Source organism: Coptis chinensis, chromosome 8, assembly GCF_015680905.1.
Source record: "Coptis chinensis isolate HL-2020 chromosome 8, ASM1568090v1, whole genome shotgun sequence".
Taxonomy (NCBI): Eukaryota; Viridiplantae; Streptophyta; class Magnoliopsida; order Ranunculales; family Ranunculaceae; genus Coptis; species Coptis chinensis.
In genome coordinates this window covers 96136337-96160719 of record NC_141463.1, presented here as the reverse complement: position 1 = coordinate 96160719, position 24383 = coordinate 96136337, and the positions used below count along the sequence as shown (strand labels likewise).

Below are 24383 nucleotides of genomic sequence, written 5' to 3'. Positions count from 1 at the left end.
TAATAACAACCCGGAGTGGAGGTAAGTTTTATTTTCTCATAGTGTCCGCTTATGTCCCAAGCAATTTAATTATGTTAACCCCATAATGGGTAGAACTCTTATAGAGTTGGCGCTTTTTATTTCCTATATTAGTGCGCCCTAACCTTGTTTTGCAGATGTTTCAATTTCACGCGCTTCAATGGTATTTTTCCTACCCTCGTTATTTACAAATGCTTTGAGGACAAAGCATGCTTTTGTTTTGGGGGGCATAGAAACACGCGGTAATTAAGACATCCTTAGGATATAGATATGTATAATGTGCACTTGTTTTCTAGTTAAAATTTCAAAAATTCAAATATATAAATAAAAATTATGCTATACACTTAGGAATATTGGTATTGTTTCTTTCTCCATGTTTTAACAATCTAGAAGTCTCACATAGTTGTTGCACGTAATAATTGTTAGAAACTTAGGTTAATATGAGGTAATAATCTTTGCATCTATCTATAAATATATTACATGAGTATCTATGATTGTTAGCGATGAAGAAGTTTCTGAAATCTAGGCTAAAGTACTTATTCTACAAATCCGTGGAGAATATAGCCTAAAGCCTTATATGAGCTAAACATTTGAGAAATGACACAAGGAGAAGTAAAATCCGATAGAGAAATCACACGTCCACTTGCTTGATCACTAAACCATATCCTAAGTGAGAATTTAGGCCGCTCTTTGGATCGATATAGCCGTAAATTCAAACCTATGAATTATTTTCCGCTAGTCGCCACTCACGAGCCTTTTCTTTAGCCTTCCATACACCACAATTCCTTTACCCCGCTACAAAACAAAACAAAATAAAAAAAAAAAATAAATCAACAACTACCCAATTTAGAATAAGTCCGAGAATAGAATGAGCGTAAAAGAAGAAGAGAAAACCCTGTAAACAAAAATTGTTACTTGCTTTAAAAATAAAGAAAAGAAGTTTCCATCCAAAGAAAAAAAAAATAAAATAAAATAAAACTCCAAAAAATAGAATAAAAAGGAGTCAAAAAGCCAAAGAAAAAAAAAAAAAATATGGCTAAGGATGGAAACAAAGTATAGAAGCAAAAGAAAATAACAAGGTTTTCTCTAAGTTACATAATACCAAGACTCTATTATCTCGGACTTGTCCTTTGAATATCCATTTCCTTCCTTCTTAAACCATCCCCTAATCCCCTGTAACACCTAATAAAAGACCTCTAGCTCAATTAGGAATAGGTTAGTGTGATAGTAAGTGGCAGATGTGTTTGATTGACCCCGCTTCCTTGTTGTCATTGAGATTGTAAGTAAAAAGTGTGCCCACCGCATAATCGAGTAGCGAAAACTTGAGTGCAAAAAATCAGAGTGTTGTTTCTTGACTATTATTGTGAGAACCCTACTTAAGGACGCTTATTCCGAAGTTCTCGTAAAACAAACCCGCTAAACATTTGATAAGATTACTCATCAGATATATGTTTATTGTAGATGATTGATTATTATGCATATATTAACTTAGGGTTTTGACTGGTTATTCTTATGTAATTGCTAGAGAGATGTATAGATAGTTGAGCATGAATAAGGAAACAATAGTTTTATTTTCTTAGTCGCCAGTAGTATAGATGAAGTTTGTGAGTACCTTCATCGGAAAACTCTCACGAGGTTATAACTTCGCCCACTAGGGAATTCCTAGTGGTTTAAGGCCTTGTTGCATATGGTCAATGCAATCGCGACTCAAATAAACGAGTAGTTAGAACTCCATTTTGGTCACTTATTCTAATTTCTCATATTTGCTTGAGGACAAGCAAAATGTTTGTTTGGGGTGGTTTGATAAGAGCCCAAACCGTAGTTTTAACCCCTTAATAATCATACCGTTAGACCAATTATGTGAATAATAAGTAAGAGTTAACACTGATTATGCGTTTTTATGCATTTCGGGCTTCAAAGTCCATTATGTGCGTAAATGTACCACTTTAGCGAGATACTGAAAAGTCGCCAGAACTTCCGAAAAGCCGTATCTTTGACTCAGACCTCTGAATTGGGCATACCTTATGTCAAAACGACCAGCTCGAAAGAGCTTTGTAATGGTCCAAGCCTTGACCCAATCAGAGGAGCAGAAGTGGACGAAAAGTCTGTGGAAGTCAACTGCAGCTGAAGAGGCCTTTTTGGATCGAAAAGAATCATTTTTGGGCCGATTCTCCGCCCAAACCCCTGGCTCCAAGCCCATGCACGAATTTTGGATCTGAATGTATAAGAACAAAAGCTTAAGTCTTTGTTAATGGTAGATTAATTAGTAGAGAATTAGGGTTCATAGCTTAGAATAGAAAGTAGCCATTAAAATAGCTTCTAGATCTAGATTTAATTGTTTTCTTTTAATTAGTTTCAAATCCCTTTATTAGATTAAACCTTTGAATCTTGTTCTTCATTTGATTAGATCAATAAAGTAGTATTCTTTATCCATTTCGATTTTTGTCAATTCCAATTCTAGATCTAATTTCAATTCATGTCCTTAGTTCAATTTAGTCATTAAATTAGATTTCATTATTGTTTAATTAAATAAATTTCAATGCTTTATATTATGTTTAGTTTTAATATAAATGGAAATGATTGTGGAATGATTCAAGGCTAAACCTCCATTAGAGGGGGTCAGTGAAGCCTTGATGAAAGCTTGAGTCCGATTATCGTAGAGTCGCCGATTTTCTATTCCACTCTAGAAATGATTAGTTCACCATGAGAATGGGTTTAATTGTTCACATGCTAGTTATAATTGGTAGAAATGCCATGTATAATTAGGGATTAGGAATAACCAATTGTTCTCGCTGGCGCTTCAATTCGATTACTTAATTTATTCGTCGTTAGTGGATTAAGTTGAGTTATGGTGGAATCAATCCCCTCTAACTCCTTATCATAGAATCAACGTAGCATTCCCTTAGTTCGATAACCGACTAGTTGCATCTTTGGGTAGTTGCATCGTAGTATAATTCCCTTCGTCGAAACTCTCATAGACTTAAAAACGACTAGTTAGATTAGAAAACATCCATGCTAGAGCACTAGGAGTGGAACGAACTTATCTACTCCACTATATCTCATAGGATTGAGAGTAGAAAGATTTGATAAACATATAGCATCATTAAGTTTAGTTTACTTACGTTTTGAATTCATCGTTCATTTCGTAGGTAGACTATTCATTTTACGTTTATCAACCCCAAAAGTATAAACTGTACAGGACGATTTCTAAGAGGCTGGCGCCTCCATTGACGACCCCTCCAAGCTTCTACAGAACCCACAAACATCAATTCTCATACCCACACTTTTACAATCACAACCAAACCTTATTCAATCACACCACAACCATTAAAGTTCAACTACAATAGAATAGTTCAACCAAAACAAAAACAGGACGCGCCGCCATTATCGGGCCCAATAAGCTTCGACAGTTAAATTCCACTTTCGAGTTTAACCAGAGTTTAACCAGTTTTAATAATGACAGTTTAACAAGTTTTCACATCAACAGGACGAATAATAATGACAGAAAGAGCAGAAACAATGAGTGGAATCTTTGAACAGTAAAGTTAGACGTGAATAGAAAAACTAATCTACTCACCTGTAGCGCTCTCCGATTATCAGCCAGCTATCAGAAAAACCTTCCTTTTCTTCTTTCAGTAAAAACCCGTTTTTTTTTATAAAACTCTCGCTATGTTTTTCCCCAAAAACTCTACGTGAGAAAACTCCCTGAAAAACAAAGACAACACTTATCTATTTATCTACGGGCTTTTATCCGTCCGTAACTGCTGGATATCCTATATCTGTTTTATCTATTATCTATTTTCATTATTATCTCTATTATTATTATTATTAGGAAAACAAAGAATAAAAACACGGGGTGTTATAGAGTGCACCATCAAACATCAGTTAAGACATGCTTATCTTGTGGGGTTGCACTTGTAGAAGCAATGTGTCGAGCAGATCTCAGCATCACCCGCATTCCTTGTTCCTGCTCCTCGCCTTCAGCCGCTTTCTTCAGGACGTGATATTTCTCGTCCAGCGCAGCATATTCGGCACAGGCCAGGGTGTACGCTTTCTTTGCTTTGCGCGCTACCCCTTGACACTTCTTGGCGTATGTGGACACCTTCGCTAACTCCTTTTCTAGATCAGTCATGTCCGTAACCAGTGCAGCATTCTCGGCAACAGCGTTCTGATACTTGTTGGTCATTACCTCTAACTTCCTCTTCTCAGCTCTCCATGCAGCTCGCATGCGCCCGCCCACATCGCGGGCTATCATCATTTTCGCGTTTGAATGTAAAGACTTTTTCGTTTATCATACCCTGCAAGAAACTGCGGGTACAAAGTTAAAAAGATCCAAATTGACTTGGAAACAGACACAACAGCTTAATGCATCATGGACCCACCAAACAAGAAGCCATATCCATCGTCCCCAGCAGCGTCTCCATACTTTCATCTTCCACCTCCGCCTTATCACCATCCAACACGACCCCCTTCAGAAGGCTAGTCGCTATGGGTGCCGAGTGGAAACTACAGTCTGAACGCTTCACTGTACGTTTCTTCCCCGTCTTCCCCATGTAGTAGAACTCGCTCCCCACATCCCCAGATCGCGGGGACGAACTCTCACCAGCGACCCGGTGACTTTGTCTCAGATCGCTACGCTCCGCAACCTCATCGTCAGCATTGCCCACACGCTGTGGCGACCTAATCACAATGCCACCAGCCGGACGACCAGCTCTTCTAGGTCGTTTGTTGCCCCTGGCCCCCACCGAAATAGCCTTCCACTTCCCACCATCTCCATGCACGTGAGGATCGAACTCTATCTCCTCCATCACCAGAGGCGAAGTCTCTCTCATACTCCCTTTTCCTTTACCGTACTTGCTGCACCCTGCCATACTCAAACCTACGAGCAGAGAAGATACAGTAGGAGTTAAAGACGTCTACAAGATTGTTCTTAGCAAGATACGTTCAAAAGAGGAAAGCGAAGATACCTATAGAAGCAGCGACAATGGTAATGCACAGTGTTAAGGAGCAGAGAAGATAAAACAAAGACCCAAACAGTTACCTTTGATATTCTACGAACAGTTTTACTTATCAAGTAAACGTCTTTTCCAAAGCACATCATAATTGCCTTGAGACGCCAAATGTCAGGCAAGCTGTCCGCCATAATTGCGCTCCTTGAGCCGCTCGCTGTCTTACACGTGTCATACCAGTGAGGGAACAGTTCCGTTCGCAACGATGAATAGAACACCTGACGTTCCATCTCATGCACAGGTCACAACGATCTGGTATCAACATTATAGGAAACACACAAAAGCGAAACAAGTATCCAGCATAGTATGTAAGCAAACAACGACCTGATTTAACAGCTCTGACATACAGTTCGTTCTTTAGCCGAGTTGCTGAGACTACTTAGGAAATCCAACCCAGCTAAGCAATCATCATCATCACATGGTTACCCCGAATCAGTGCGGGATACCAGCTCGTTCAAGATAATAGTACAAAAACACAAGAAAGACGAACTGCCCAGGTTACCCCAGGAAACCAGCTCTATTGTATCACAGTATATAAGCTGACAGAAACATGTAACAAACTTACAACTCGCCATCTCCGGGCGCAACAGTTAATTCTCCAGGCACAAATGACTCATCGACTTCAGCATCCCTCCCATCCACCACGATAGATACACCATCCAACTCCAAACTCATCAGCACATCCGACGCAACAGCTTCAGCTTGCGATACCACGGCCTCTGGCACGACCAATGAAGAGGCAAGCGCCCCACCGACATCTCCTTGCACCTGTTCCACTGAGGTACGGGACATGCAGCGTGCGTGCTCCTCCTTCAAAGCTTTGTAGTCCGCTTCCAGATCTCCAAAGTCAGCATCTAGGTCGTCATAGGCCTTCGTAGCATCCTGAGCAACCTTCTTGCAGTGAATGGCATAATCGTTCAGCGTTCCAATTTCCACAGTCGCTGCCAGGACGTTCCCTTCAGCTCCTTGTAGTTTTTGCCTCAGATCTTCCGCTTCGGTATCTTTCAGCATCTTCGCCAGATTCAGAGCTTGATGTGCCTTCCTTAGATCCTCAAGCTCCTCACGCTCCATTTTAGCGGCATCTTGCACATTTTTCAGCTCCTCTGATAGCTTCACCACAGATTCTCTATCCGCTTCTGCGAACTGAGCGATCTCTTTCAACTTCTGAAACCCACTAACAAGCTGCAGTAGCACACATATATAACCAAGTCACAACAGCGAACACAAGTAAACAAGATATATCAAAGGGAGATAAACCCACGTACCAGACATTGCGCGACTTCCATCCGCCTTAGGTTATCAGCCAGCCCTCTTTCATCAAGTTCCTTACGGTTGCCGTCCAGAGCGATCTGTTCCAGCAGACAAGCCGATACCTTACTCGACCTGAAGCTGCAATCAGTTCGCTTTACAGTTCGCTGCGCTCCGTTGTCATCCAAGTACACAAACTGGGCCTCTAACTCATCAGCGCCCATAACAACTTTCCCACTCGCTTTGCGGGGAGCCTTCGCTTTCGCCAGCGGACTGGGTTCTCGCCCTTGTTGAGACGGACTAGACCCCGCACCAAAGGTGGCCAAATCCATGACCTGCTCCAGTCGCGCCCGACTCCGGCGACTAACCACAGCACATGCTTGACCACCGCTAGCACCGCCCCCTCCACTAGAACTCTCCCCAAGGGCATGTCGCACCACTTTCGCAACTCGAGCGCCATCTGGCTCAGCCACTTCAGCTCTTCTCTTCTTCGACCTGCCCCTTACACGAGCATTGAAGACCACCGTCTCCAGCTCAACAGGAGCGTCAATTGTTAGCCCTTCAGGACGGAAGCTCGAACCACCAGCCCCTGTAGCACCACCTCCAGTGGGTCGCCTCGAGACGCCACGCGCCCGGTCTTGGTCTTCCCGTGTTATCAAGTCACTTGTACGCTTATCCATCACCACTCGCTTTGTCCGACCCCGAGCTCGCTCTTTTTGAACCTTTCTTTTTTCCCAGATCGCAGGTACTCCTTTTTCCTCAAAGAAATGAGCAAATTCGGGAAGCTTAGCTCGTTTTTGTTCTCGGCTCAACCGCGCGAACTTCTCTATCTCCCCACGATCAGTTCGCGTCCTCATAGGAAAGTCTGCAAACAAAACAAAGAGATGGGCCAGTTAGAACAACAGTCGATCACCCAGTAAAGCGACAAAAGAAAGACACTCCTACCCACCGGATATGTTACAAATCCTAGTTTGCAACCTACATCCACTAGCACAGTAGTTGCCAACTAGTAGCAACGGCCTCTTTGTCTAGGCCTCATTGCTTACACCATCGATCACAGCAGAACGCGTCGTCATGGTCTGCAAGCTAAAGTTCAGGTTACCAGATCGCCTCATTACGTAATGCTCTATTATGTCGGATATCCCTATGTGGTACTCCCCACTCGCATTCAACAGGTCGAACACCCTAAATAGTCGCCAAGTGTTACCAACAAACTGACAAGGAGACTTCCCACAATGACTCAAGAAGTCACAAACCAGTTTCGAGAACGGTATTTGCATGTACGCTCTCAGCTGACCTTCACAGATGATTATTCCACCATTCGGCGGCCTGTACCCCTCGCTACGGACGTTTTCACTCAGCCTGGGTTCGTATATTTCCAGGTCGGGAACATTGATCCCATAAGCTGCCCTCAGTTCGGGAAACGAGCTCGCAGCATGATGATCTATCGCTCTCAGGGGTAACTCACTTGCTGACGTCATCCCCCCTCGACCCGACGTACTACCACGTCACCTTCTTACCCAGATCGACTATTACCCTCATCTACCCTAACTTCCTCATCCAACTCAGTCCGAACACCAACACTCAACGATTCTTCATTATCATCTTCATACTCCCCACAGCTTAGTGAAATCTCCCGAACCTCTTCCGAGCGAGTATCATCAGAGTCAGACATTGTACCGTTTCCTTTTTTATCAGATTACTCAAGCTTAAACCCTACAACCTAACACTGCCCTACCAACTTAACAAATCGCACTGGAACGAGAAGAAAGCAAAGTGAAAAGGAAAAGGTAACAGTAACAGAAGCACTCACCTGAAGAACCCTAGCTTGCATTTTTGTGGAAGAAGGAAGCTGGAAATGCCTTTTTGGTTATCCCAAATTTGATTTTGCATAACCGCCTGTTCAGTTACCAAGAAGTTATGATTACAGCCTATGATCTAGCCCACACACGTGTCTAGGGACCTGTCTTTTCAAAAGTTCCGAATAACGCGGCGACACGATTCCTTTCCAACTGCTACGATTCTGTCACGTGCCAGCCACAGGCTAACTCTTCTTTCCCGCCAAACCATCATACTACAAGGTTCAAACCTAGCGGCCCCTCAGTTAGAGCATTCACCATAGCTCGCTCATGCTCCGCACAAACTTCCGTTCTTCTCTCAGCAGATCGCTTCCAAGGACACAACCAATCTACTGAGAGGGGGCTGTGTGGGGGAGCAATATCCCCAGTAAGGAACAGCACACACGCGAAGCATAAGCGAACTCAAGACATTGACCTCCAAGACCGATCTGTGAGCAGTTGCACACGCGCGAAGCATAAGCGAACTCAAGACATCGACCTCCAAGACCGGCCTGTGAGCAGCTCCTTCCGTATAGGTGGTACGCTTAAATCTAGCCAAAGACATCGCAAGACGGGCAGAAGACTGGAGACTGAACGCCTCGGATAAAAACACACCCCACCATATGTAATCATCACCAAAATCTTACCTTTACATCCCATCACCGGGAAATACGGGCTACCTCATCCACTCCCAATCAGCGTACAACTCCTAATAATGTTTACTCAACACACGTTCGTAATCTCCACCCTACATTTGTACACGAGGGTACACGTGTCCAAAAGATCTACACTCCCTTAAGTCTATAAATACCACCTAATGGAACTACGTCAGACCTGATTCTTCTCTCACAAGAAATCTAGAGAAGATACGTAGGCAGCTCTCTCATCAGCGACCTCGGTTTAACCAAAAAACCAAACCCTTCCTCCTCTTTTCTACAGTAATTAAGAGCAAACCAGAACGCTCCTTTACAGATGTAGTTTCTGACTAAGACTGATGGTTCAGAACTAAGGATTGGTTTCTCGTTCACGCAATTGAAACTTCTGATACAGAGGCTCTCTGTTGAATTCTGTCCTCTTCAGATAAGCATCACCAGTGGATCTTGAAGTCTGCAAGAATTAGAGATTCAGGAGCCTTTCATTGAGATTACGGCTAATGATGATTAAGAATTCAATTCATTAGAAGCTAGATTAAAGTACTGGATAAAAACTAAGAAGAGATATCAGAAACAAATCTGATGAAAACATCCCCTTTATTATACTCTTTACACGCCATACTCCGCCGTTTTTAAACAACTCTCTGAATCATGAGGATGCAGTGAGCGCAGCTCCTCTCTTACAGATTCAATATATACTTGCATCATGCTCAGCTGACAACTGAATAGCAGTAACATCCATGCTTGCCTTTTCTGATCTCCCTAAAACCACCCTAGACTTCCCAACGTTTGCAATATATAGTGTTCCAGCACATATGATCCCTACCAAACAGCACGATCCCACTGTTGGCATTTGTGGCTTAATGAGCCACTCTTTCTGTACAAGACACAGGAATTCCTCTTCGATCTGTTGCAGAATATGCTTCACGGATAACGTCGACCGACATATTCCAATTATTCGATGTGGATTCTGGGCCATATACATTGTTAAATTGTTAAGACAGCTAGCAGAGCTCCTAACTATTGATACTGAAACAAATACAGAAATAACAAGATAGAGCATAGAGTAATAAAGTGATTGTCCAGCCAAAACTAGTATGAGAGTCTTACATGTTTTAAGATTGAGTTGTTTTTCTTGGACAGTATCCATATGTACGTATGGTAGTGATAATTTTTCCTCATTTTCAGTTAACAAGATTAAAAGCAAAGCTTTAGTCATTGGCTAAGGAGATAGACTGGTATTGATGTACAACTTAAACGTCTTGAAGGTTCTGGAAACGCAAAGGGACAGACTGAAAATGACATAAACAAGGAAGACGCTCAGTTTTATGGAATAAGCAGCATGTAATCTACCAGCGCCCATCACATTCTGGACCAAACAATCTGGAAGGGTTATCATTGCCTATACTTACAGCACTGATTTATAATACACTTAACAAGATGTTCATGAACATATATGAAGAAGTATTCCCAACTGTAACTCAACTGGTGTAATAAGGTTCGATTACGTGGCCGCTCAGTTTTATGGAATAAGCAGCATGTAATCTACCAGCGCCCATCACATTCTGGACCAAACAATCTGGAAGGGTTATCATTGCCTATACTTACAGCACTGATTTATAATACACTTAACAAGATGTTCATGAACATATATGAAGAAGTATTCCCAACTGTAACTCAACTGGTGTAATAAGGTTCGATTACGTGGCCATACTGTGCAGTGAGTTGTTTATTGAGCTAATACTAGATCAAGTGTAGTAACAAATATTTCATCAAAATACAAAATTCATCAGGAAGTGATTGGAGAACGAACGTACTCGACATTGTTGAACACTTGAACACTTGAACACTTGAACATATGTTCGTTTATGAAGTGGGCAGCAACACCACAAATGACTTCACTGTATGAATAGTCTGGTCGCGTGATGGCTATCATCATGCATATGCTGATGCTTTTTAGTGATACGTCGAATGATTACATTGTGAAGTATTATTTGATGTTCTGTGTATGTAATTATACATATACCGCCCAATATGTTCTGTTTGTTTTAATATATACTGCTAAAGTATTAATTTTTAATGAAAGTCCATAAGATCTCATGTTCCTGAAACTGTATTACACATTTACACTCTAATTTCGCATCTTACTACTAAATTACGTATTACAGGGTTTAGTGCTTATGATGAAATGTAAACAGCTTGTTGAAAACAGTATTGAATTATTGATAGTAGACACAGGACAAAGTCCAAAAATACTGGATCGTGGGTCACAGACATGTTAGGTCGTTAGTACCTACCAGCACATGGGCGGGTAATTTCCAAGTTTTCTGGTGAAGTGTCTAAATTAAGCAAGTTCAAAGTGTTATTGATTTTTATTTTTATTTTCCTATGAAGGATGGTATAGTCGTATAGAACATAGAAGGAAATCAGGAATATCACACAGTTTCCACTAGGTTTTGAGGTGGACATGTATAACTGTGTAGAAGGGGGAGACGGTGTGGCGTAACTGACTAACAGGAACCTTGTTTTTTTTGTTTTTGTTTTTGTTTTTTTTAAAAAAATATTTAGAGGGTTAAGGTAGACCCACACCAGTTATATTGAAAGGCCCTAGCTAGCCTGAAGGCTCATCTACTCTGAAGGGAACCTAGTCCAAAGACTCTTGTTGATGCTCCATTTTGAGTAGACCCAACCGCCTCCACCTGGTCCATAAAGACTTGTTACAGGAACTTTGTTTGTCTAACACTAATGCAGTTTTTTGAGCTTCATTGTGTTCCGTGTTAAAAATGGAATTATCGTACTGAAAAACCAATGTGACTTTATTCTGGGTAGACATATCTCCATATAAAGTTGCATAAAGTATTATGAGAAGCAAATAAACAACTTACTATCCATCTGAAGATGAAACCAAAAAAGTAAAATTAGCTTAATAAGTTAAAAATAAACTAAGACGTTTGGTGAAATCCCCTTCAGTCCCTTTGTATGATATATTAAGTTATTAACTCCACACAAACTAACCAGCAAAGCCTCAACGTATTTGATCCCAACTTTTTATTTATTTTTTTCCCAGGGAACCAAATTAACATAGACCATTATTCGGATTAGTCATCCTCAGTCTGAAGATCGATTAACAAAAATAACTAATGTTTAACATAATTGACTACAGCCTTCTGACAATTTCTAATCTGAAAGAACTGATAAATCGAGTGACTAGACTTCAGATCATTTCTTTTCTCGGGAGATCGAATCCACAACAAGCCATGATTGTATGTGGTGCTTTGAATAGTGAGAGCTGGTTCCTCCTACGTTGGAAAAAAAAAAAGAAATAAAACAGAGATATTAGAATAAATGATAAATAACAAAAGGGGGATTATGCTTACAAGCTATGATTGGCCAATCCTGCATCAAACACACAATTAGAGAATAAAATCTTTAGACTTTTACTGTTGAAATACTTATCTGGAAATAGTTTACAATCTTTACAGCTAGTTGAACAAATATATCATTATATGGATACGCTTTGGCCACACCACAAAGCTTGAGACATTTCCATTTTCAGGTCAAGACATGGCCTCCTTGATGTGTGCATCTTTAGGAGGCCTGCTTTGTTTTCCTAATTGCCCAAGTGAACAGAAAAATTGGCTTATTAGCAAGTTTTTTGTGGTGTGCCCTTGTGTCTTCTGGGAACCCTTCTTGGTTAGCTAATACATTTGTTTTCATTAGAACGTTAAAAAGATTCGAATTGCGTAGACCATCTTTTATGCAGATTCCAAAATAATAGATTGCACACATAGTTTCAAAGAAGTAGCCAGTTTTGATACCTCTAAGACGTAGGCCTCCACTTCTCTTACTATATGTCACCGATTTCTATGCAAGGAATGTGCTCTATCTTCATCCAGTCTTGTCCTCCATCTCTTCTGCATCGATCTTCCAGCAAGTCACATTCCGTAATAATCAGACACTCAATTGAACTTGATAGTCCGCCCTCTGGAAACGATGGAAGTTGAGGGCAGTTGTCAAATTCCAGTTTCTTTAAGGACCGAAGATAATGAAGTGATGGTAGAGTAACCATCTTAGGACATTCGGAAATGGTAAGTTCACGAAGGCTTGCCATGTCATTGTCACGAATTCCAACCCAACTTTCCAGTCTAGGCATTTCACTAAATTCTAGAGTCTCCAGCGTCGAACCCTATATCAAGACCAATAAATGTTTCATCCACCATTATCAAATGAAGCATTCCAATAATTTTGAGGGATCTGAGATCTGGAAGTTTGCCAAGAGGGGGAAGAAGAACACAGTTTTCACACTCATACATGCAAATACTCGTAAGTTTAGAGAACGAAGGATCACTCACCCACGCCGGAAACATTTTACCACCATACCTTCTCAAGCTGAAAATTTTCAGTGTTTCATGAGGTCTAAGCTTATCAAGAATATGTTTGTTATTGCGTGCATCAGCAGTAGAGGTCCATTGCAAGTCCAAGACGTCAAGGTACTCCTTGTCTGCTAATTTGGCACCCATAGCTTCTTCTGGGTTGTTTACCTTCTCGAGCTGTTTAATGCAAAGTGATCCTCGAATATTGTTCATGTCCTTTAGTTCCATCAGTTGGCCCCTCTCTGAACCAACAACAAATTCCCTTACTGTTTGAAGACCAGTTAACTTTCCAATTCCAGGCGGCATAGAAGTCAACTTGCTGCTCCCGCCGAGCTCAAGATGTTGTAGACTTTTAAGCCTACCTGTGCTTTTTGGTAAATAAAGAAGCATTAAACAATTCTGAAGTCTTAATGTTTGCAAAATACAGAGTTCTTTCACAGTTTCGGGCAACCATTTCAGAAGCGTATTGGATAAGTCCAGAAAACGAAGATGTTTCAAATTTCCAATACTCCCTGTCAACTCTTCAATATGAGTACCACTCAAATCCAACACTCGCAAGCGTACCAATCTTAGGAATAGATCATTTGGAACTTCTTTGATGGGAGGTCTATATTTACCTGATAGCAGAAAGGTTCGTAAAGCCTTACAGATATAGGAAGCCTCACAAGTCGTTGTCTGGATAATTTCACAAGCAAGTGATAAATGTCGAGTAGTTTCATGGATGCACGAGTCATTGGTCCTCTCCATCCTGATGAACTTATTTCCAGAAACGGATTGAGCCAATTGGCGAACTGCATCGTGCATGTAATACTTTCCACCTACCATTTGGAAAAACGACTTCTGCCATAAGTGATCAAAGTTATCATTCCCCATGTCTTCTATAATTTTTCTTTCTTCACCAGGTACTAAGAACCCTTCGCCCATCCACATTTGAACTGTTTTATCCTTCTCAAATTCATAATTTTGCGGAAACAGGGAACAATATGCAAAACACTGCCTCACATGTGCAGGCAGAGGATGATAACCCGTTCTTAGCTCTGAAACTACTAAGTCCCATATCTTGTTTTCCAAAATTTTATTCCACTCGTTTTCATCAACTCCGATAGAATGTAATAACCTTCCAACAGTCTTGGCTGCCAAAGGTAACCCCTTACATTTCACTGCTATGTTGATCCCAATCTCTTTCAATTCTGGAACTGTGTCCAAATCGGTGTTTCCAAGGGCTTCTTCTTTGAGCACTGACCAACAGTCTTCCGACAACAAGCACTGCAAATGATAAGGTTGAGCTGCACTGACAAGTTTTGAAACCCCAAAACTTCTTGTGGTTATGACAATTTTACTTCCATTTAATCCATACTTCAATGGTATAAGAAGGCGGTCCCACTCATTTGGCTTTTCATTCCGCAAGTCATCAAACACCAGTAGAAATTTCTTATCTCGCACAATTGCTTTGAGTTTAACCTGAAGGGAATTCAAACTCAAGACTTCACAAGTATTTTCCCCATTGGAAGCCTCATCAATGATACGCCTTGTAAGCCTTACGACATCAAAATCTTCACTGACAGAAACCCACATTTTCAAATCGAAATGAGCCTTCTTGCCTGAAAAGGGTAAAAAGTTGAGAAGCTTCTTTGTCCCTGGGTAGTCATGGTTGTACACAAGCTGAGCGAGTGTGGTCTTCCCAACACCTGCCATACCCACAATGGGAATGACAACAACACCATTTCCTTGCTTGGATGATTCCTTTGACGAAGAAGCAAGTATCATATTTATTACATTACACTTATCAATCTCCCTACCGAAAACTCGGGATTCATCTACGATTGAACTAGTTTGCAGATCACTTTCTATCACGTTACGACACCTATTTTGCAATAGAGCTCCCACTTCCAGCAAAAGATTATCCAATCTATCTTGAATGTCATTAATGTTTGGTGCTGAGGTACGTTTATAGAAAGACAATAGCAACTTGCGTACCTGATCTTGCGTACCTTCTAGTTTGAAAACTTTAATTTCAATCTCATCAATCAAGTCATCTGCAATATATGCTACTTCTTCAAGGTCTCGCAGCAAATCTTTCCAGTTCATGTCACTTAGTAACTGCTTGTCCTCTGCTTCACGGATCAAGAATTGGACTCTTTTCAAAGTCCTCTCCAGCTTTTTCAGCTTACCATCAACGTCGCCAATGGATTTATATACTGATATTCCCCCATTAGTCAACTTTTCAAGAAGGACCTGAAGAGATGCAGACACAAGGGAGCCAAGGAACCAATACACCATGTTTTCTATCCCCTCGCCCCTTCTTCTCTCAAGCCTAAACTAAAGGCAAGCTTACTCCATTTTGGCTGCAATAGCCCATTTTCTGGTGGTGAATGGTGATAAGGTGATTAGCATCTACTCAAACAGCTTTTGGCTTGTTTGGAATTGAGATATGAGAAGCATCAGTGAAATTAAAGACTGAAAGTCAACTTGTCTCTACAGCTTCTCTTAAGTCTTTGATAAGAATTAACAAAATCCAACCAATGAGTCTCTACAGTCTTACACTCTTACACACATTTAGTGTCAGGGCCGGCCCTGAGTTCTTACCAAATGCCTAAATGGCTGGTGCAAAATGCAAATCGTGTAAGTGGATTGTGGATATAGAAAAGTCCTCTTTTCAGAGTGATTTTTTTTGCTCCTAGTGATATTTCCTACCAGGGCTCCAAGCCCAATCAAAAAGCAATACATGGCTATAATATTTCGAAATCCAACTACCAATAACCGCATTTTTCCTAAACTTACCAATTTGCCCTCGTTAAATTTTAAAGATAAAATCTTAAATATTTGTTGAAAAAAACAATAAATGATACTTCAAATGTGTTTTTTTCATCTTCGCCGACTCATGAATAGAATAATTTCCCATAAATCTTTTACTAATTTAAAATTTCCGATCCTGAGCTACAGTCCCTCAACAGTACTATAATATTTGTTTATCCTGTGATTTGTAACTCTTAGTCAAACGGATTTGCTCATGGTATTTTTCTATATTTACAATAGTATCATGCTGTCTTCAATTATTTAGTTTGGGTATAAAAACATGTGCGTCACCACATGCATCAAACTAGTCTGCTCAAATGATAATTATTGAATTTTTTAATTAAATAAAGAAACTAAAAAAAGAATTGTTGACCAATATTCTAAGAGTAAAATTAAAAGTGCAAATCTAAAAAAATATATTATCAGCTGGATTCCAATAAAATTAACAGGTGTTGCTTCTTGATTGGGATAGGTTGGAGGGAATATCACTAGGAGCCAAATATCACTCCTCTGTTCACTCCTACGTGAATACTTTTATCAACGGTTCAACCTCCAATGTGTATTAATAATACTAGCATCATGTATATGGAGTAATACTATGCGTACTAAGGCTGAGTCCAATGGCTCCCTATCCCTTTAAAAGTAGTGTTAAAGTCAATAAAGTAGAGTTAAAGTCAACAAAATAGAAATTTAAAATCAACATATTTTTCTCTCTATCATTATTTTTCTATGTATATATCTGAAAAGAATTTTTCTCTTCTATCTACATTTTACTCTATATATATAGAGAGTAAAATGAATAGAAAATAAAATATGTTGACTTTAACTCTACTTTATCGACTTTAAATTTTACTTTATCGATTTTAAATTTCTACTTTTAAATTTCTACTTTATTGACTTTAACACTACTTTTAAAGGGATGATGAGCCATTGGACTCAGCCTAAGAACATGCACCAGCAAATTCTACCAAATGACGTGCAAGCCTGTTTTTTTGACAAAGTCAAATTGTGACTCTTTGCTCAATAACTTTTCCAAATAGCAATCAGCCCCCTTCTATTTTCCCTCCATCTCCATCCGGATGAGTTGCAAAGTCTTTTTTTTAACCATTCATGAAATTCTCCGGCAATAACCCGATTTTTTCGGATCTTGTAAAATTGAATTGAGAAGACATGCTCCAAACATGATTTATTGATATTTGTGATTGATTGATAAAGATTGAAGCTGGACTTTTTGGTTATTTGTTGAAATTTGATAGGGTTGGGTTATTGGATTTTGTAAGATTTTGAGTTATTAAACTTGAATCTTTGCTTTCCATTGTAAATTATGAGTTGGCCTTTGTTAGTTAGTATTTTTATCTTCTAGCTCTTTATTTATATTCTTAGTTGAGTTCTTGGCCGAATTGCATTTGTGATCAAGTAACACTGGTTCTCCAATTAAAGTTTATCTTGAATCAACAAGCCGGCCACCAATACAACAAACAGCGGAAGCACAAACTAGTGGTGACCTGGGCTATCAAAATTACATCAATGACAATCATCTTACAAAATGACAAAATAAACTATATTCAAAATTCTAAGTCTGTTTTTAACAAAAAATAATAAAGTATTAAACAAAATTATTTATTTACCCCTGTGACACAAAACCACTATTCTTCACACCCTATATTTTTCTAATATAGTAAGATATATGCCATGAAACCTCGAGATACATGTAGACTGGCCCAACTACACATATCTCCACTTTTATATGAATGCCATTTTTTTTTTCAATTTGTAAATACTCGGTCGTTTGTAAGTTTTAGTTCACGAATAAAAATTGCTGTCTAATTTATAAATTATAATAGTTTTAGAAGATTAATATTATGATGTAGATAGGTTAAGAAAGTGTTTTTAGGTGTTTAAGAAGGTTTTTCTATATAAATAGCTTCCAGGGTACCTTAGTTTCTATGATGAAAACTGTAATTATTCATCAGTATCAATTAAAATTAATTTCTTTTATGTTCCATCAAACTTTTATATCGCGTCTAACGCTAGATGACATGTCATCAACTACTATACATCAATGAGAATGAAATTAAAAACTTGAGATTATCTTGAGGTGAAATCAATTGATTTGTGGATTGTGCTGGTTGTTTTCTATTTTTGTTGGAAAAAGTTTACAAACTTTGGTCAAAACAATAGAGGAAGAAAACATTTTTTTTTTTTTTTTTTCTTCAGAAGTTGCTTTCCCTATTTGACAGATACCTAAAGAATTTGTTTTCCATTTTGCAACTTTCTTGAATTCACCAAATGGATCTAAAAATTCAAATTCTAAGAATGCCTATTGTTTTTTAATTTTTCACATTTCTTTAATTCACCAAATGGCTATAAGATTTCAAACTCAAGAAAAAAAGGCATTTTTTTCCACATTTTCTGTCAACCATTGAAAAGATTTAATTAATTATTTTTTAATAAGTGAAAATTTTATTGATAACCAGTTTTAAAAATAATTACTGCCCACCACAATACCTGTCTGAATGACAAATAATTAATTTTTTGTCATTGTTATTTTATTTTTTGTTTGATAAATTCGGGTTTAGGGCACTAAGTTTTAGCTAGGATAGTGCTAGAGCTAGACTGCTACTTGGCTCTCCACGGTAAAATGAGTGGTTGGTCAATTTTAAACTCTTTTCCTTTCGTAAAACTTAGAGGAAAGAAAGGTGTCACTGTCCTCCAAACTTAAATAATTGCTAAAAAAAAGCCAGAATTCAGACCACACGTCCCAAACCCGATCATAATAAGATTTCCATCGACTTGAGGGAAAGTAAACAGTGCCTTCCTTGAGCGAAACTGATATGGCAGGCATAACAAGGGCAGGGGAGGCTAACCCAGATTCTGGTGAGTACAATAGTAGTTGGGACATGTTTAAAAGCATGTGGGAAGCAAACCTTTTAGATAAGAAATTTATTAATGAGAAATGTACGAGGATGTGTTTTCAGTTTTGCTACTTGTTTCCAAAAGATTATGAATTCTGCATGGATGAAATAATCCAGCTATGGATAGCTCAAGGCTTTATTCCACTCGAGAACGAGACCCATCAAAAACTTGAAATCACTGCTGCTGTCTTATTTGAGACGTTTCGAAGAATGACTGTTTTTCAGTACGTGAATGGTGGACCAAAGTACAAACTGAATGAATCCGTTGTTTATTTCTTTTCTGATCGGCATGAGGATGAGTACTTTAGAGTTGGCGATGAAAATTCTTATATTTCTGAGAAAACTCTCCATTCTTCATTCTTCGTGTCGCGATAGTATTGATCCGTTGACTCTTAATGATTTGTACCAAGCTACAAATCTATGCACTCTAATGATATTCCATGAGGATGGATCCCACTTTGACAAACTCCCTCAAGATCTTTTTCTAAAATTACGATTGTTAAGGGTTCTTGATTTTAGTCACACAATCATCATGGAGCTGCCGAGCTCGGTAAGGAATTTGAAAGGTTTGAGATATCTTAATCTCTCGGGGACTCCAGTAACAACATTGCCAAAGTCACTGTGTAGCCTTCACGAATTGCAAACTTTGAAACTCAACGGTTGCTTCAAGCTTGTTGATTTACCGAAAGGCATGCGGAAGTTGGCAAACCTACGACATCTGGATGTCGATGTAGCACGTCTATTGGTTTCAATGCCACCGGGACTCGGGGATTTGACTGAGTTACAAACATTGCCTGCTTTTGTTGTTGGTAAGGAGAATGGGTGCCACTTGACAGAATTAGAGCATATGGTGAACCTTCATGGAGATTTTCACATTTTAAGGCTTGAGAATGTATCTTGCTCGGAGGAGGCTAAGAAAGCGGATTTGGGTCGAAAATACTATCTGGACAAGTTGGAGTTGCAATGGACTGAGTTACAAGATGGATTTGAGATCCTTCAGAGTCTCCAACCTCATACAAAACTCAAAGAGTTGCAGATAGTAGGCTACGGTGATGCCAAGTTTCCTAGTTGGATCGGGGACCCCAATTTCTCCAAACTTTTCTCAATTACTCTCCATGATTGCAGAAAGTGTGGTCTCCTTTCACCATTAGGGAAGCTGCCTTTCCTTAAGTCTATCTCCATAAGCGAAATGCATGAAGTTGAGATCATTGATCATCGCTTTTGTGGCAGAGACTTGGAATTAGAAAGTATGGAATACTTACGGAAGCTTGATCTTGGAACGCCTTATGAGGATTTAAGTGCTGATGACGCGTTTAAGGCATTTCCGAAGTTGGAGAGCCTCACACTTAATGGACTGCCAAAGTTGAAGACATGGACTGGAATGGTGGAAGGTGACTTCCCTCACTTACAAAAGCTCAATATATTTGGTTGTTCTGAGCTTGTAGCTCTTCCACAACTTTCACTCCTCAATTCACTTCAAACATTAGAGGTTAGACTCTGTCCATTACTTAAATCATACCCAAAGGATGGACTACCAAATTCGCTACATTACCTTGTTATCATAGACTGTCCATTACTAAAAGAATGGTGCCTCAAGGAAGAAGGACATCAATGCGGCAAGGTTGAACTTATTCGCCATATATGGATTGATTACCAACATTTTCTTGGGGTCAGAAGTTTAGGATTTCTTGAAAAAGAAGAACGAGAGAAAAAGAAAACTCAGCTGTCTGAGATCCCGTCGACTCAATCATCATATGTTGGTATTGAGTCAGCTCAGTCTAGCTACGACATACGCGATCTTTCTGCACATGGAAGAGTACGTTCATCTAACTCAACGCTTATCCCTTCTACATCATTTGTTATTATTTAATGTACATTGTGAGATTATTCCTATATATATTTGAGCTCCGAACCCTGTGAAAAAGCTATGAGAATACTAATCTGTACAACTTATTAAATTCATACACCTTTTCTTCCTGAATCATCTTTACCCTTAACTCATGTGGTAGGTAGACCTTTTACACGGGAGTGTACATGGGACTATGGGAGTGGTTCTAAAGGATTGCCTATATCCTTCCCCTGAGGAGATGGTTTGGACTATGGATAAGTGGTGGTTGGTTTTTTTTTTTCTCAAATAATGCATTGTCTTGATGTGAGAAGGGGAATTTGTAATTTCATTTTTGCTAAAACTTTGAAGAATTGTAATATCTTCTCTACGGGCCTGGTTAAAGAAATTTGGTATTATTGGAATTCAAAGGGCGAAAATGTTAAGTGTCAAAACACGGGTGTGCCATATGCCCCTGATTTTTATGAGCGTGCCTAGCAGTCATTAGTGCCAGAAGGCAAGGGGAATTTTTAGTCGACAGACATGATCTGAACCTAATACTATGTATGGTTATCATTTTCACAAGTGAGAGAATGGATATGTATGGTTACCTTAATTATTCTAGTTCAAGTGATTTGGATACTTTTTACCTTTTTTAATATGTCTCTTCTCTGTTTAAGCAGAGTTCTCAACATGGGCAGGCTTTAAAATTAGTACCAACTCCATCATCCGAAGGATCCTTGAAGGTGGAATATGAAGCTGCACTTCTATTGCAGAAAGTTTACAAAAGCTTCAGAACCAGAAGGAAGCTAGCGGACTTTGCAGTTCTTGTGGAGCAACAGTGGTGTGTATTCTCACAATCTCACCACTTGTTTAGCATTTGTATACATTACTTTCCTTGTTTATTGAAATTTTAATGAGCAGTTTTGTATGTCATAGGTCAAAATTGTTGGACTGTGCTGAGCTGAAAAGGAGTTCTCTATCTTTCTTTGACATTGAAAACACTGAAACTTCTGTTTCTCGTTGGTCGAGGGCAAGAACCAGAGCGTCTCGGGTAAACCTCTAAGCAAATTTGTATGGCTTCTGCTAATATAATTTGCTATATTCAACATGTCCAACATCCTGAACCGTTTCTTTTTATTGCAGGTCGGTATAGGCTTATCAAAGGATGAAAAAGCTCAAAAACTTGCTCTACAACATTGGCTTGAGGCTGTAAGTTTCAGTTTCATGGACGGATGTTCTGTTTTACTTATTTATATTGTTGTTCATGGGTTGATTTTAGAGTCTATTGTTGTTGTTGTTGTTAACAGATTGATCCACGGCATTGTTACGGACATAATCTTCAATACTATTATCTTACTTGGCTTCGTTCTGAGAGTCAACAGCCCTTCTTTTATTGGTAAGTTTAATAACCACTTTCATATCTGTATCTACCAAATTCATGACCATGAGGATGACATGTCCCAAAGACCGAGGTAACTTAAGGCACCAGAGAGTGAGAGCATAGGATACAGGCCGCGACACTTGAGGCAGTAGTGGACGGTTAGCAATCATGGGAAGGGAGAGGTGGAGATCGTGGAATCTAGAAACGGTTAGCAGTTATGGAGTATAAAGAGAAAAGAGGTGAGAGAAAAAAGAAGAAGAAAGAAGAGGAGAAAAAAAGAGTGAGAGAGAGGCTTAGGACACCAGAAGTGGGAAAATCTGATCATACAATATCAATGTAAGAAATAGATTTGCAGCATGGTCCCTTTATTTGCAGCAAGGTCACTTTCATACTTGCTATATGATAAGTTCAGGTTAGATATTGGAGATGGGAAGGAAGTCAATCTTGTTGATGAATGTCCTCGATCAAGGCTCATAGAACAATGCATTAAGTATCTTGACCCGGTGAGTCTTATATGATTCAGTAAGCACTCTTTCGTTTCTCAAAGTGAAGGAATGCATACTTATTTTAAATTTGGTGCATCTTGCAGATAGAAAGGAAAGCTTATGAAGTTACAGTTGAAGATGGAAAATTCTACAAGCAAGGCGGAGAACCACTTGACACTATGGATGCCAAATGGATGTTTGTTCTCAGCACATCCAAAACTTTGTATGTTGGGCGGAAGAGAAAAGGTATTTTTCAACATTCAAGTTTTTTAGCTGGAGGAGCAACATCAGCAGCTGGGAAATTGGTAGTTGAAAATGGTGTCTTAAAGGTATATAATAAAACTCAAATGTGTTTTGATTAAACTCTTCATTATCATATGCTAATTGCCTTAGCGGCTTTACTGTGCACGTTGTAGACTGTTAAATATATATATATTCTTTGTTTCCTTAATTGAAACAGGCAGTCTGGCCTCACAGTGGACATTATCGCCCAACAGAACAAAACTTTCAAGAATTCATTACTTTTTTGAAGGAACACAATATTGATCTTACTGATGTCAGGGTAAGGAAACGTGAAGTTTGTTTCTACAATTTATAGATCAGACAGTAAATTCTGTATGGCAAAAATGAAGTGTAGTAAAGTACAGCATTGATGCAAACTTTTCTCTTTCGTGTTACTCAGATAAGTCCCAGTAATGAGGATCAAGAAAGATCAAGCAAAAATGCTGGTGAGACAGTTTTGGAGGCAGAGGATATCAGTGCCCGTAATATAAAGACCGAACAGGCAAGAGCAAAGCCCAAAAAAGTAACCCGGGCAAGAGCAAAGCCCAAAGCTTTTTTACGCAAGCCCAAAGTACTAAAAATGGACCCCGAGGCTGTTGATATACTCAAAGGGTCAGTCAATTATGCCAAAAAAGGCAACAAGCTTAACTCGCAGGAATCTCAACTTGCTGAGGGTTATGAAACCGACTCACTTGATGGAGAGGAAGACAAGGATTATATGGTTTCTAAGCGTAAATTGTTTGGTGGGGAACGTGAGGACAAAGAATACATAAGCCTTCAGGAATTGATTCCTATTTCAGAGAAAGGTATGGTATCTTATCAATTAGGAAAGCAGTTGTCACGCAATTGGGCAACTGGAGCTGGACCCCGAATCGGGTGTGTGAGGGATAAGCCTTCAAATTTCCAATTAAGATTATTAAATCAAGTAAGCTTGTAAAATTACTGCCCAATTATTTTTTCTTACATGTAATGATGTAAGGGCGTAAGGCGAGGAGAGACCAAAATAGTGAAAATACAGTTTTGGATGTGTCTCCATTACTATCCTTCTGTTAGTTACCACAGACTCTCTGCCATCTTTCCTCAACATGAAACATATTTATAGAGGCATAGGCCATATGAGATCTCATGCAACAACATCTTGAAGTGTTTTGTTTTGTGTGTGTGCCGTGTGCGTATGACAATCTACAGGCTTGTTTTAGTGATCAGAAAAACGTAACTAACAACTCAAGATTCAAATACATAATTGATCACGATCTTTGAAAATCTAACCGATATCAGACAAACCATTTCCATCAAGACTCATTTAAACTTTAGACTCAAGGAATGTACTTTTACGTTTGATAACCAATAAAAAAATCTTTGAGACTTCTCTTCCGCTCTTTTCCATCTATGTGGTATCAGTAGGAACTAGGGAACATGTTCCATTAGGAGTACAACTTCCCCGCCTCCTTAAATCACACTATGAATGATTCAACTACGTAGATATCATTTGATTGCAAAGTGGGCTTCACTACAAAACTCATGATACACATGTACAGATCACAGATGTACCAAACC

At 39.3% G+C, this 24383-nt stretch overlaps 2 protein-coding genes across 3 annotated transcripts; one reads left to right on the top strand and one right to left on the bottom strand.

The window, feature by feature from the left end:
- Positions 1-11925: 11925 nt before the first annotated feature.
- LOC147484760 (putative disease resistance RPP13-like protein 1) lies at positions 11926-15566 on the bottom strand. The gene is made up of 3 exons (XM_086579809.1): positions 12952-15566; positions 12585-12920; positions 11926-12065 (listed from the first exon to the last, which is right to left on the bottom strand). The coding sequence occupies exons 1-2, from the start codon at positions 15417-15419 to the stop codon at positions 12614-12616; spliced, it is 2775 nt and encodes a 924-aa protein (XP_086435935.1). The 5' UTR covers positions 15420-15566; the 3' UTR covers positions 11926-12065; positions 12585-12613.
- A 3102-nt stretch (positions 15567-18668) lies between these two features.
- LOC147484759 (uncharacterized) lies at positions 18669-23975 on the top strand. Of its 2 annotated transcripts, none has more exons than XM_086578163.1 (9): positions 18669-20666; positions 21377-21519; positions 21615-21729; positions 21822-21887; positions 21986-22074; positions 22472-22562; positions 22649-22873; positions 23005-23106; positions 23227-23975. In XM_086578163.1, the coding sequence occupies exons 1-9, from the start codon at positions 19107-19109 to the stop codon at positions 23761-23763; spliced, it is 2928 nt and encodes a 975-aa protein (XP_086434289.1). In that variant the 5' UTR covers positions 18669-19106; the 3' UTR covers positions 23764-23975. The 2 variants fall into 2 exon arrangements, with proteins under 2 accessions (XP_086434289.1, XP_086434288.1); XM_086578162.1 differs by having other exon boundaries at positions 18670-20666; positions 21359-21519.
- Positions 23976-24383: the final 408 nt, after the last annotated feature.